Source organism: Corythoichthys intestinalis, chromosome 16, assembly GCF_030265065.1.
Source record: "Corythoichthys intestinalis isolate RoL2023-P3 chromosome 16, ASM3026506v1, whole genome shotgun sequence".
NCBI classification, from domain to species: domain Eukaryota; kingdom Metazoa; phylum Chordata; class Actinopteri; order Syngnathiformes; family Syngnathidae; genus Corythoichthys; species Corythoichthys intestinalis.
The window spans coordinates 32,240,773-32,255,807 of NC_080410.1; the positions used below are offsets into that span (position 1 = coordinate 32,240,773).

Below are 15,035 nucleotides of genomic sequence, written 5' to 3' on the forward strand. Positions count from 1 at the left end.
CAGGATATTCTTTTTATCTGAGTGTTTTCCCCAATTGCTAAATAAATGGCATGGTCATGACAAATAACAGTCTTGTGCTAAATGGAATATGAAATAGTAAAAATGCATTTATTCAGGACGACAAGGCAAAATTACTCCATAATGGTCAAAACTGTCGACTTCACCTTTACTGTCGCACCTCCCGAACGATATTTTATGACACCTAAATCGGACATATGTCATTTCCCTTCCCCGGCTTCGGAGAATGTAAACAAACCAAAAGGCGTAACAGCTAGCCGACATGCTAACCCGAACCGAGTGATGTTTCAAAGTCTTCGAAGCGGAAAATCACACATAACTAGCCTGGATTATTTGACATGACGACTGGGTCGTCGATTGTCTTTGCGGATCGGCAAACCGCCCGGCGGAGAGCAATTTACAGTTCGTTCCCCGGAGGAGGGTGGCTGCAGTTGTTGTGCAGCTAACGTGCTGCTAATGTGCATGAGGAGAGCTTTTTACATGCCTATCAATGATCAAACGTAAAGTAAAGTAGTCCTTCATTTAAAGAAAGTTTGTAGTGTTTACTTTGTAATAGCTGTATTAATATTTGACATAATACTAAACAAGATGTTTACTCACTTCCTCGTAAGTCCAATGGTCCCACTGTAGTCGGGCTTGTTTTGACCAATATCCATGGTGAATGGGAACCTTTTGAAACTCCAAAAAGGCGCACACGCCTCTCCATCATACAGCAAGATTTTTCTGCAGCCGTTTGGCTGGCGTGATGCGAAAAATAAACGTACTAATCCGCAAAATCAGCTGAATCCTTCGTCCTCATACACAACAGTACGCTGTATAGTGAAGAGGACGCCTTCTACCGTACACGTCACAGCGCCCTCCTCCTCAATGCAAGACCGAAGCCGGAAGTCACTCATTTTCATGGCACGGGATTAAAAAAAAACTAAATAAATATAGCGATCGCTTCCACACACATCCAAGCAGTCCATATCATTCAGGAGCATAAAATACCGCGTGCATTATGAAATAAACATGCTTTTTCGTGTCACATGCACTTTAATGTAAGATGCATCGATTACACAATTTTGATCACTTAAAAAAAGGAAACAAATTGACACAATACTTTAAAGGAAACATGTTTCTTTATTCACAACTTCTGCATACATTTCTATGTACACGCAAACCTTTCATATGACCACAAACATGTAAAACCATTTATTTATCTAACATGTAATAGTCGTACATCGACTCCTCTACTTCTTGTTGCCGCGGCGACATGGTCCCTGGTGAACAACCTGCGGGAGGAGCACAAACACGTTCACTTTGGCACCCACGTAGTTGGGTGTCAAATCCCTGTTGGGTTGTTTTTGGAGGACTAAGCGTTTACCGCCGACCTGGCCAGTTGTTATTCTACAGTCAGCATTTACAACATAATATTGGATTAGGTTTAGACTAAGGAAAATAACAGCACCACCGTCAGCGAGGAAAAATCATTCAAGCACCAGAAATTTAATCATGTACAACAGAAACGAATGACACAATGAAACAGATTTTCATGACAATTTAGTACAGTTAGTTAGAGTTAGTACAAAACATGATTGAATTCTTGTGAGAACAACACATGCTGCGATGGTGTTACAAAAAAAAAAACAAAAAGAAATGAACATGCAATATTTTAGTGTCATTACCGTAATTTTTTTTGCATAAGATCCTCTCGTGTATAATAAAATATTACCGTAATGTCGCCCACTTTGGTTTAAGAGAACTGCAGTGCAGCATTTTAACAGTGCCAAATGTCAGAGACCATGTCGTTAAACTGTCACATTTTATTAATTTGTCCCTCTATTAATGTAATGAACTCTTAGGAAGATGCCATTACCTTGCCTCTGCTGCGGTCCTGCTCGTTCTCCAGAGTGAGAAAGCCATAACAGTGCATAGACCAGTTTCCTTGCCATCAAATGCTGAGAAATGCTATACTGTCGGGTGTCCATGTCAACTGCATTTTATTGAATTCAGTAATCTTTGTGCTTTCATTATCAATTTTTGGTAAGTTAGCAGTAAAATGTAGGGACGTCCCTGACCTGATCACATCATTTTCAGAGGATCAGGTGTTTAAAAATGTATTTATTTTTAAATATTAACTCATTGGCTGCTATTGAGGGCGATCGGTGTCCAATCAATACCTGCCAGATATCCCTAGTGAGAAATGCAGAGAAGTTTTGTACAGTAAAAATTACTTACGGTTGGAGTGGGTTTATAATTCGTTATGCTGGTGCAGCATTTGGTCCAGAGTCTTGGGATCTTGGCAGAGGGCAGGACTAGTGAACTCCATTAAGTACTCGCAACGACTGGGCTCTGTAGTTGACGTTACCGCTGTTTCCTTGCCGCATTTTATCTTAACCTTCAACACAAATGCAAAAATCGTTTCATTTACTGTATGTTTGATGTTCCGCTTGGGAGGCCAGATAAAACACGCACCGTTGTGGATCTGTTTGGGCCTTGCCAGCAACCCATTCCATTTTCGTACTTCATCACAGTGTAGACCTCACCCTCGGGACCATCCCAATGACCCCATGTCCTGAAAGCAAACATTCATGAGTTGCCTAGACACTAGCCAAGTTATTCACACATTTTGCATTACCCTAAGCTGGTCTCTGAGCCGCCATGCTTGGGTTTCTGAGATACTCGGTTGAATGGGCAAAGTCTGTACACGTATCTTATTAAAAAAAAGAAAGTTATTACCTCCAAAAAATGCAAAAGCAACAACACATCGGTACATACTCGCTAGTAGTGAGTTCGTAGCACTGGCTGTAGAGGTAAGCAAACTCATAACTGGGCCCAAAGTCTGAGGTGGTTTCCTTTTCAAGGTTTCTGCAGGGTAAAAAAAAACAAAAACATGCCTGGTCAGATGGAAAGAAGCACACTCATCTTACCCTATCACACTCCTATCTGACCTATCGTCCGTTTTCTTATCTTTCAGTAGACCCTTCCCACATGGTGCTCACTTGGTAAAAGTACTGTACTGGCCCGAATATAAGATGGCCCTGATTATAAGACGACCCCCTCTTTTTCAAGACTCAAGTTTGAAAAAAAGACTTTTTGAACACCAAATTAATTTTTATACAGAAAATAATTACAGTACATCTCAAACAAATGATTATAACAATATATTTGAGAGAAAAAGCATGTTATTTTGCCTCATTCAAATCTTAAAATCTGAACATTTGAATATGTAAACTAAAGTGCAATCACATTTGTAAATGAATTGCTTCTGGTTTTTGAAATGTAAATAAACCAATCTATTGTGATAAAACAACAAAATTGCAATAACTGCATTAACCATCAAAGTGAAGTCTAACTGTAACTGCAGTCTTTAAACAAATCTGAATAAGGAAAAACATTGCAATAAAATAATGCAAACTGGTTAAACAAGAGTAGCAGAGATCCGTCACGACAGAACATCGCTTCAATGATACTTGCGCCATCTCGTGTCGTAAATGGGTATAATGTCTAGACCACAAGCATAAGACAACCCCCACTTTTCCCGTTTTATTTCAATGCAAAAAACACCGTCTTATATTCGGGCCAATACGGTAGTCATTTCAAGATGGCAACACTTCTTTTCTTAGGTAGGGGGAATTCAATCATGTTTTGGTATCACTAACACCCCCCCAATCTCTTCTGTCCAGCTGCACTTTCTGTAAAAACAACAAAATACAAACAAACACACTGGAAGTACACCAAACTCCAATGTGGCACATGAAAACCCAATACAATATTGGACAGATCCCCCTAAAAGTACTGCAAAATAAATGGTAAAAAACATCTGACAGACCCATTACATTTTCAATTCAGTGGAAATCCAGCCTGACGCATCATAAAAAACACATTTCCATTACAGGAAAAAACATCTGTGGAATTCCGAGTAAAGTACTTACTTCATCTGATCATCCAGTTCCCGGAGACCTCGCTCAGCCTCATCAAACTGCTCCCTCGCCTTCTGGGCAGCTAGCAAAGCAAACACGTTGGATTCAATTACTAAGCCTTTACCGGGAACTTAATGCACACATGTCCACAAAATTAAGTACGCCTATGCCATAATGAGATAGTTTGCCTTGGTGTACAACTGCACTGAATCATACAAATGAGGCATTTCAACGCTGGTTGCCTCAATCATTATGGAGTGTACATGCCAGGTTTAAATTCACATAAAAATGGGAATTAGAAGCGTTTTGGTGCGTGTCTTAAAAACACAACAAAGCACAATATATACCAACTTGACTCATTGTTCTGGTCTTGAAAGATTTAGATCAGGGGTGTTCTGCTGCTCAGTTTTAATTGGCCTGCAGCACATTATGAAAATATCATTGCATATAGCCCATAAAAGAAGCCATACTAATGTCTGTCAAACCTTTAACACTTAAAAAGTGCCTTTCCATTATTTCCAATCAATGTGGGAAACTATAATTTCAGTATTGTGTTTTACACAAATAAACTTACCTTATATAAAAAAATAATCCATTGTGATAATTGAGCCATCTTGGTTGTGATTTTCTTGACTGTTCTGCAGTGTAGTTTTCGTCAACAATGACAATAACGGAAATATTTCGTCAATGAACAATTTTTTCATTACGATGACGAGCTAAAAACATGTTCTAGTCTCCTAAGCTACAAGACAAAAGCCAGTTTTCGTCTGACGAGAAGACAACAGTTTGTCAAAAGTTCACGACTTCATATTATACCTGTACTACGTCAGGTTGCATCTAAGAAGAGAACTTTATTGTCATTGTCAGTAAGAACCACATTTGACGTGGCACTCCAGTATAAAAATATGTATTAAAACAAAAAAGTACAATAAATAATAGGAAAATAGATACTCTAGGGCTCTAAGTGAGTAATTATCGCCCACTTGAACTGAATACTGTATGTGCAACAGAGGAATAGTGCAATAAGGTCCTGAAGTTAGCAGCGTCATTTGTGCAAAACACACACGTGATATGTGCTGCTCCTCTCCCTCACTCTCCTCACTGGAGTTGTGTCTAGAGCTAGGCTGCACTCTATCTCGCTGGATTGAAAACAATTATCGATTTGTTTTCTTATCTTGGCAAGAGAGATATACAATGCCGCTTTAGCCTTTAAAAAGTCTCTGCTGAGTGATCATCAGACGCTAAATGTAACTCCTAGCGTTAGCGTAGCATTCATGTTAGCATTAGCGACAGAAAGGCAAGAGTCATTTTAAAACACTGGCCAGTCTAAAGCAGAGCCACTTAGATTTTCTGGTCAACAAGTCAAGAAGAGAATCAGTTGGCGAAACGGCATTAAGCTAATAGTCCACTCCAGCTGTTTTGCTTCGTAAATGAGCAATTACCGTAATTTCCGGACTACAAGCCGCTACTTTTTTCTCTCATTTTGGGTCCTGCGGCGTGTGCAATGATGCGGCCAATTTGTGTATTTTTCTGACGGCCGCCAGCGGCGTTCGAGCATGGAATGTGGGAGTGAGACACGTGGAATATATCTGTCGAGGAAGACGCTAGTTTGCACTACTACCGGTAGTTTAACTTTGTGCGTTGTGCATGAATAGAGGTGGCGGAACCCTCGTCTTTGTCCATGAGTAGAATTGGCTGACCTGCATCATGTAAAATGCCAGAAGAAATTAAATTGGCCATCAGAGTTGTATGGGACGCTTTGATGAGGAGCGGCGAGAGATCGTTTGCCAAGACTCGCCGCATGCGAAGAGCAGCTTTTGTACAAGTTTGCCGGGGGAGCCTGGCAGCGTGAAGCGCTGTGAAAGAGTCCGCCATCACCAACGGGCTTTGAGGGGCCAGTCTGCTGCGAGGAGGACGGCACAGGCTGGGAGTGAATATGCCTCATTATGGGAGACATTGGAGGTGACGCGAAGGAGAGACTGAGTAGGTGCGTGCGTAGCGAAGTGCATCTGAGCGTCTTCATATCCGACACTGAGGGTGAAGACTTTCATGGTTTGAATGCACAGGAGGAAGATGAAGATTGCTAACAAAGACTTTTATGTTTTTATTAACCAGCACAATGAGTGCTGCACCGCCATGCTGATGCTATGCAACTTCCGTGCTGCTGCTATATAACTGCCGTGTTTGCCGGCGCTGTTTGGAACGAAAGGTTAAGGTGTGTTATTAAACGTTTGAAAACTGTATTTCTTTGTCAATGTCTCTTGTTACTAAGTGGGAACACGCGGCTTATAGGCAGGAGAGGCTTATGTATGTACAAAATGGTTTTTCCTTTAAAAATGTACTGGGTGAGGCTTGTAATCAGGGTCGCCCAATAGTCCAGAAATTACGGTACTGGGAAATACTCATTGCTTGCAACTTATGGCTAGACTCTAAAAATAGCTACAAAATAAAAATCCCAAACTTCTAAGTGTTAAAAAAAAAAGTCTGAGCGTTTAGTTATTTGACATAAAGATTGTGGCTTCCAGGTTGCTTTAATCGAAAATAATGTACTGCTTTTCCTGCTGAGAGTGTATGATCAACAAGTTGGCATTGTCCTTGTAGACACTACAATATGTGCTCGTCTGTCTTTGTTCATTCGAAATTGTTGGAAACCTTTATTTTTGGACAAAACTGTTGAATTTTACAGAGGAAAACATGAGTTACTGTCGACTAAAACTAGACGAAGCACCCACATTTTGAAATGACTATAATACGACTAAGGCTAATAAGTATTTTCATCCAAAAGACAAACGAAAATTGAAAAGGGTGCTAAAACAACAATGCTTTTCTGAAAGTGGCCTTCGGAGAAAAATAGCTTTAACATCCCTGATTCAGAAATTCAGGTATGCCTTAAAATGTGCTTTTTTTTTTTTTGTCCAAGGGATTCACCATAGTTGAGTCATACGTGCACTTACCGTCAATGAGGTTCTGCGTTTCTTCATCGTAGGGCGGCATAGTCCCCTCGTCCTCTTCATCCTTCTTTACTTGTACCGCAGGAGGTCTCTGTGTGATCAGCGCACACAGAGTGAGTCACAGGAATCAACTTTTCTCACGTCGTGCACCAGCTCCAAAAGCGTACGTTATAGTCTGTTTCAGGATCATCATCATCCTCTTCGTCCTGATCATCATCCTCCTCCTCTGGATCATCGTCATCTTCTTCCTCTGGGATTTCGACCTCTGAATAATTTTCAGATTCATTGTCAGAGAGTGGCTCCGTCGTCTCCCCGAGCGGCACTTCCACTGGCGCTTGGGCCTGCCGCCAAGAAAGGCCCACGTTACCGGACTTGAGCCTTGTATGGACAGAGGCTCGCCTTAAGGGGGCGCTGCCGTCTTACCTCAGAGATGTATTTGTCTTTGATGTCCTTCCAGACAGCCTCAAACGCAGCAGCGTCTGCTTTTTCCACGCCGCCTAAAAGGGCCTACGTAAAGACAACTGAATGTTAGCTCTCAGTGCGTAGATGCCGCCATTAGGGGTCTTCTTAACATCCATTTTCATTTCTTATATCATTGAGTGAGTGTGTGTGTGTGTGTGGGGGGGGGGGGCATGTTTTCATTGTTGTTGTTTTTTTTGTGCGAGTTGTTATGAGAGATAAATTACATCTATGTATTAAGGTATGAATTAAATGTGCAACGATAAATTTCATAATCGTTTAGTTGTCAATTGACAGGGTCTAATACATTTGACTAAGCATTTTCTGTACTGTCAATTTAACAACATTTAGAATGAAGTGATGCAAATTCTATTTTTTTAACACAAGTCATCCAAAAAAAAAAAAAAAATAAGCGAGTGATTAATGAATTGTTAAAATTCAGTCAACACAATTTCACCAAAAAACAAAAGAGCACAAATACATTTGCTCATGTCCTTGCCATGCACGGGGCCTAAAAAATGATTTATTTAAAAGATATTACCAAAAAGTATTTGTGGAAATTGGTTTTACCTGAGCTTCCGCTTCTGTGAAAGAACCATCTGAATCTGTGTCAAGCTCACTGTGTGATTGAAGCTCAGTCAGGGAGATACTGAAATGAAAACATCAGTTTTATTAAATGGATCTAAACAAACCACAGATATTTTTTAACAATAAATTCATATTCATTTTAGGTAGGTTGTAACCGCCGTGAATTCAAATACATTTGGAATAGTCGACATTACAGTATCGCATACGATTATGGTTTGGATGTTAATACTCACAAGCTATCGCCGTCGTCATCCAGTTCAAGAAACACCTCAACCATTCGAGCTCTGTCCTTCTCTGCACGAACTGCAGCTTTTTGATCTAAACAAACATTGATTGCATTAATTCAATTTGTTGTTACGACAGCCCACTAGGACGAAAATATTTAGCTACCACCCAAATTGTCATTACTACACCACTGCATGCCGTTGTATCCTTCTTACCATGAAAGAGAATATGAAAAAAAATATAGTTCAACTTACAACAAATCATGATATACTCTTAATCAGCAACATAAAAGATTTAAAATGCATTATTGCCTGAAATAAAAAAGTTGTACTTTATATCCTTATTTCAACTTTAAGCAGAGTACTATGTTCGTATGCTTTGTCATATTTTGCTCTTAAACTCTCACAGCCCTATCTGACACAACAGGGGCACTACTGTCACTTACTGTTGTGGATGTACAATTACAATAAATTCTAGTACAGCAAAAAAAAAAAACATGTTTACAAGGGTCACACGCGACATCTCTAGCATTGCACCGCGACCCCCAATATTTCAGAAGCACAGAATTAATTAGATATGAATAATGACTTATCCACTCCGGCTTCCTCCTACATCTCAAAAGCACTGATGGTAGACTGATTTAACACTCCAAATTGTCCATAGGTTTGAGTGTGTGGGTGAATGTTTTTTTGTCACTATGTATCCAGCAACTGGCTGGCAACCAGTTCAGCATGTACAGTTTCCTGCCCGTTGTTAGCTGGGATAGGCTCCAGCCCCCCCTCCGTGACAATGAGCAGTTCTGATGGTGAATGAATGAACTAGAGCTGAAACGAATACTCGAGTAACTCGAGTTTAAAAACTGATCCGAGTAATTTTACTCACCTCGAGGAATCGTTTAATTTTGCCAGCTCTAAGCATCACATTTCACCCAGACTACTTTTAATGCGGGACAACGCGCTGACGTCACGTGAATAGAGGAAGAAGCAATAAAAAAAAAAAAAAAAAAAAAAAAACTTACCACAGCCGACAGCCGCTACAAACTATGCCGATGTTGCTAAAGACTACGCCCGCATGATGCTAGTTTGGTAGCAGGTAGTGTCCGATGCGTCTCATAGATATCGCATGCATTCAAGACTAGATGAGAAATGACAGACTCGGCCGCGTCTGGCCAGCGTTAGTAAACAGCCGCCATCTTTAAGCAGTAGACTTCTCATCGCTAATAAATATCACGTTACTGTCTCGCTCACGTAACGTTACACCTTCGGAGGGCTATGTTTCTATTGATTATGACCACTGTCGACACGTGGCTAACGTGTCTTACATACAGGCTTTATTTAATCTGTAAACACAGCGCTGTAGAGTGATGAGGGTGTAAAATTAAAACATAGTAAAGCTAACTGTCAGTTTTAGCTCAGTAGTCATTACTGAATAAATGTGCTCCAATACAGCAGGTATCATACATTTATTTTGAACACTGCAAAAACTCAAAATCCTACCAGTACTTACAGTTTAGACTAACTTAAAACTTAACTAAAACTTAAAAATAGCTTGACACAAATGGAAATTAAATTGAAACACGTGGGGAAAACACATAGCTTTCAAGTGATGTGTGTTATCAAGCGTAATTACATTTTTAGGTAAGAAACATGTTTTTTTTTTAATTATATCTAGAAGTTTTTTTGAGTGAAAGCAGTGACATTTTTTTCCCCAAGTCACATCTTAGATGCAATTGTTGGCTGTTTTCAACCTTGTACATCGAAAATAAAGACATTGATTGACTGAAAATGGTTCAATATTGGATTAAATGTATTTTTTTTCTTATGTATATTTATAATTGCTCTTTACCTAAAAAAAATGCTTTATCCGATTACTCGATTAATCGATAGAATTTTCAGTCGAGTTCTCGATTACTAAAATATTCGATAGCTGCAGCTCTAGAATGAATAATGACATCCATAACAATGTGCAGTTTCCACTTTGGAAGCTTACCTTCCCAGGCCTTGAGATGGCGCCCTTTAGCTTCTTTCTCAGGCTCCTCTGCAGTTTCTTTCACCGTTCTCAGAGCCTCCACCTTCTCCTCCAGTTGTTTCTTATTGGCCTGAAGCTCTAATACTTTGGCCTGTCAGGGCAAATAAACTGGTATACTCAAACGTAATAATTTATAACTAAATGAGATAGGCACTGGCTACGTGTTGTGTTACAGGAAATTTCTGATTCAGAGTTATGAACATTGTTTTCTTTTTTTGAGCTCTTGGACGTTTTATCCACACCTTCTTTTCTTCCAGACCTCTTTTGGCCTCCTGAATGAGTTGCTGTTTTAGAAGGAAGCCCTCCTTTGCAATCTCAGCCAGCTTTTGCAAACTCTCTTTCTCCTTGCGCCCCAACTCCCTATGAACACATAAACCCATTTTAAATCATATGATCTCCAAAAACTGATTTGTCATTAAAAGAAAGTGATTTACTGTGCAAAATTAGTAGTTGCCCCAACTCTGTAAACGTGTACTCGATACTTTTCGGCCTGTTTAGTAACACTTACCTGCAGGTATTTGGGCAGCTAGCACCACTGTTAAATTCATCGGTTGCATCGCAGCAGTCTGTAAAGGTCATTTTCACGTAAATATGACTACATTGTACATTTGGTTTTGTAAAAAACATCATTTAAACAAATACAGGGGTAGGGTGAAGTGATCTTACCGCATACGCCGTCGTTGATGCGGGACGATGGGATAAAAGTTGGTCGATAACCTGCGTTAGTGCAGTGGAAACTGCCATTGGGACAAGCCGGCGTGCCTGTGAGTCAACAAATGAGTCGGACCTTGAATGAAAAGGACTTTGCAAAGGCATGTGGCTGTTGAATGTACAAACCTGGCTCATCTGAACCATCCTGACAGTCACAGTAGTCATCATTTACCCTGTCAAAGGGAATGGTGAGGGAGCCGTCCAAACAGGTAAACGGTTTTCCCTCCACATAGAAGTGCTTTTCTGTAGGACAAAGTAACATGCCAATTTCTGATCCTCTAAATTCATAAACTTCTGGCAAGCAAGCTATTTGTTAGTTTTAGGGCTGCAGCTATCGAATATTTTAGTAATCGAGTATTCGACTGAAAATTCTATCGATTATTCGAGTAATCGGATAAAACACCTTTTTTAGGTAAGGGGCAATTATAAATATACACCAGAAAAGAAGACATTTCATCTAATATTGAACCATTTTCAGTCAATCAATGTCTTTATTTTCGATGTACATTGTTGAAAACAGCCAACAATTGCCTCTCAGACTTGACAAAAAAAAACAAACAAAAAAAAAAACAAAAAAACTTTTTTACTGTTTTCACTCAAAAACTTACCTAAAAATTTCATTTCGCTTGATAACACACTAGGGCTGCAGCTATCGATTATTTTAGTAGTCGATTAATCAATGAACTAGTTAGTTCGAGTAATTGAGTAATCGGATAAACATAAAAAAATAAAAATACCTGAGCTGGGCCTCAAACGGAAAAAAATAATAATAAGGATCTACATATGTACAACAAAAGAACAATTGGCTAACTTACATAGCAAAAGTCCACTAGCTTAAATGCTATAAAATAATGCAATAATAAATAAAATAATTTTTATTTTTTTCCCAATGCTCTTAAAAAACGGTTCAGACACATATTCCCACAAAAATTGGCTAAATATACCTTTAAATTAAATTACAAATGCGCTAAAAACATTAGCTCAAACAAAAGCCTAGCTTATCTTGGTCTTAACAGGGAGCAGCTGGATTTGGCCATGTAAGATGAGGCAGACTAGAGGGCAGTGTATCCACCCAAATCAATGAAACTAAATGCAAACACTTTCACAAACAAACCATTACAACGCCACTTTAATTAAACAAATACTCGAAGCAGCTAAATTTAATTCGAATCTTTTTTCCTAATCGAATACTCGAGTTAACCGATTAATAGTTGCACCACTAGTTAGTTTATTGATCTTTTTAAATCAACACCTTTGGGAAATTCACAAAGTCCAGCCACCATCAATCAGTTCATGTGCTCAAGTAATAAAATCCCATCTTACTTGACAAAGGGACACCGCGGGGTCGCTGCACTTCCACGGCGGAAACAGCTACACCCAGCAACAATAGTGGGATGAGGCTCTGACAGGCCATCGCCATATGCACGTTTCTGTTCTCTGTCGAATAGTTAGCAGGTAAACACACAAAATGACCTCATTTTAATGAGAAATTAGCAATTACAGGTCAATGTTAAATCAAAGAATTCGTCAGCTAGCTCCAAGTTAGGTGGGATTTAGAGATTTAGAAACACTAAACCTATCTAAATGTAAATTTTAACACACGATAGGCTTCCCGTGGTTGCAGGAAAACGCGTGGTAGCGAAAGAAAATTATAATTTACGAGGCCAACATACCCGTTACTTTGTTTTTTCCTTCCTCGGGAAAAGGGAATGGCTACTTCAGCCTTATCCGACGCCGCAGTTCCGTAGTGAGCTACTGCGCATGCGTATGGTTCCGCCCTGCCGTTTTGTAAGCATATGATTGGTTAGTCTTTTCAGTAATTATTTTTCATTGGTCGAAAATGAGGCCGTCCTCTTGCCGTTTCATTGAATCGTTCCTTAATGGTATATACCGTTTGGCTAAGAAGGCTGTCACTCAAGACACTGCAGTAATATCGTGCACCTGATCGTGCAGTCAACGCCAACGGACATCCGTAGTTTTGTCTTGCTTTATCTGAGGCGTGATTTTACAGTTTGAAATTCTGCATGATACTATTTTCAAAATAATATGGCGGAAAACACTCAGGTGACTTGAAGTTCCGCTCTGAGACACCCAATTTAGCCAACTTTCAAATTTGTCCAATATGCATTTGTGATACATCATTGGAGAGCTGAAAATATCCATTTTCTGGGGGAAGAACATTTTTGAACAGGAGGGCATTTAAAAAAAAAAAAAAAAAAAATTAAACAGCAAAACCCTATCTGGAGGCGAGAGCACGCGAGAGCTGAATTACAGACGCCATGACTTTAACAAGATATTAACGCGTACTTACCTTGTTTTGATCCAAAAAGTCCATGTAGCATGTATCACTGAGTGTCAAGACACAGCTGTGAATGGCCACAGCTGGGTGTTTGGGGGATTTTATGGGTGAAACATGGTAGTATAACAAGGGTCGAGATGCAGAAATAGCAGACATCAAGGAGTGGTCGAGATTTTCTTTTTCATATATTTACCCTTTAAAACGTTTTTTTTTTTTTTTTTCAATTTTCTTAGTTTGGATTGATTATTTATCATCTAACATTTCTGAGAAAATGCGAAAGTAACAAAAATGATACAATTAAGCGATAGTTATGAGGAAGAGATCCGTAACTTTTTTACAGAGGCCATTTTTTTCATTGTGACATAATTTGTTTAAAAGTTTAAAATATGTTAGTAAATATTTTTCTAAAATCTTTTTTTATTTTAAACAAAATCAACAAGGTGCTGGAAGCATCAATTAATGATTCAAAGCTAAAAACGACAGACATTTTGAATAATAAATATAACTAGAAACTGCAATTTCGGGAGAAATTACTTCTGGTCTTTGCCGTGTGGAGATACAGATCTTAGCCCCAGCCTAGGTTGGTTTGGGGACAATTCAGGGACAATATCAGGTCACTTCCTGTCTATTTGGGGACATTTATGGGGCCTGGGATAATGATATCATGTCATTTGGGAACATTTGGGAGGCGTGGCCTATTCATATCAGGTCATTTGGGAACATTAAGGGTGGCGTGGCCTGATCAAATCAGGTCATTTGGGAACATTTAGGGGGCGTCGCCTGATCATATAATGACATTTGGGAACATTTGGGGGGCGTGGTCCGATCATATCAGGTCATTTGGGGGCGTGTCCTATTGATATCTGGTTATTTCCTGTTGATTTGGGGACATTGTTTTTTTTGCCATTGAAAATTCATTCATTCATTCATTTTCCATGCCGCTTCTTCCTCACGAGGGTCGCGGAGGTGCTGGAGCCTATCCCAGCGAACTATGGGCAGAAGGCAGGGGACACCCTGAACTGGTTGCCAGCCAATCACAGGGCACAAGGAGACATACAACCATTCACGCACACACTCATACCTACGGACAATTTAGAATGTTCAATCAGCCTACCATGCATGTTTTTGGGATGTGGGAGGAAACCGGAGTCCCCGGAGGAAACCCACGCAGGCACGGGGAGAACATGCAAACTCCACACAGGAAGGCCGAAGCCCGGGATTTAACCCTTGATCTCAGAACTGTGAGGCAGACGTGCTAACCACTCAGCCACCGTGCCGCCGCCATTGAAAATGAATGGGAAAAAATTTGGACGTTAATATCTGTCAGTGGCATCCAAGTACATTGGCATCTATAGAATGGACAAACATGCCCGTCAATGGCATTAAACAGAGGAAATGCCATTGAAAATGAATGGAAAATTTGGACGTCCATGTCCGTCAATGGCAGCACCCTCTAACAGCGTCAATGGAAGCGGGGAAGTTTGGGGGACACATCCTTTTGATATCTGGTCATTTTCTGTTGATTTGGGGAAATTTTGTTTTTTCCCCATTGAAAATGAATGGGAAAAATTTTGGACGTCCATAGCTGTCAATGGCATCGACTTACATAGGCATCAATGGAAAGCAAGTACATTGGCATCAATACAATGGAGAAACATGCCCGTCAATGGCATTAAACAAAGTAAATGCCATTAGAAATGAATGGGACATTTGGACGTCTATGGCTGTCAATGGCAGCACCCTTCCAAAGCGTCAATGGAATCGGGGAAGTTTGGGGGACGCGTCCTATTGATATCTGGTAATTTCCTGTTGATTTGGGGAATTTTTTTGTTTTTCCCATTGAAAATGAAT

The 15,035-nt window shown here is 39.9% G+C and overlaps 1 protein-coding gene across 1 annotated transcript; it reads right to left on the reverse strand.

Annotated features, from left to right (window-relative positions):
• Window positions 1-1,123: 1,123 nt before the first annotated feature.
• On the reverse strand, window positions 1,124-12,658 carry prkcsh (PRKCSH beta subunit of glucosidase II). The gene is made up of 18 exons (XM_057860672.1): window positions 12,559-12,658; window positions 12,209-12,322; window positions 11,012-11,128; window positions 10,841-10,936; window positions 10,683-10,740; window positions 10,417-10,534; window positions 10,136-10,265; window positions 8,155-8,239; window positions 7,904-7,982; window positions 7,298-7,381; window positions 7,042-7,215; window positions 6,878-6,965; window positions 3,936-4,005; window positions 2,779-2,868; window positions 2,639-2,713; window positions 2,476-2,575; window positions 2,239-2,398; window positions 1,124-1,292 (listed from the first exon to the last, which is right to left on the reverse strand). Exons 2-17 carry the CDS (start codon window positions 12,303-12,305, stop codon window positions 2,252-2,254), a joined length of 1,608 nt encoding a protein of 535 aa, XP_057716655.1. The 5' UTR covers window positions 12,306-12,322; window positions 12,559-12,658; the 3' UTR covers window positions 1,124-1,292; window positions 2,239-2,251.
• Window positions 12,659-15,035: the final 2,377 nt, after the last annotated feature.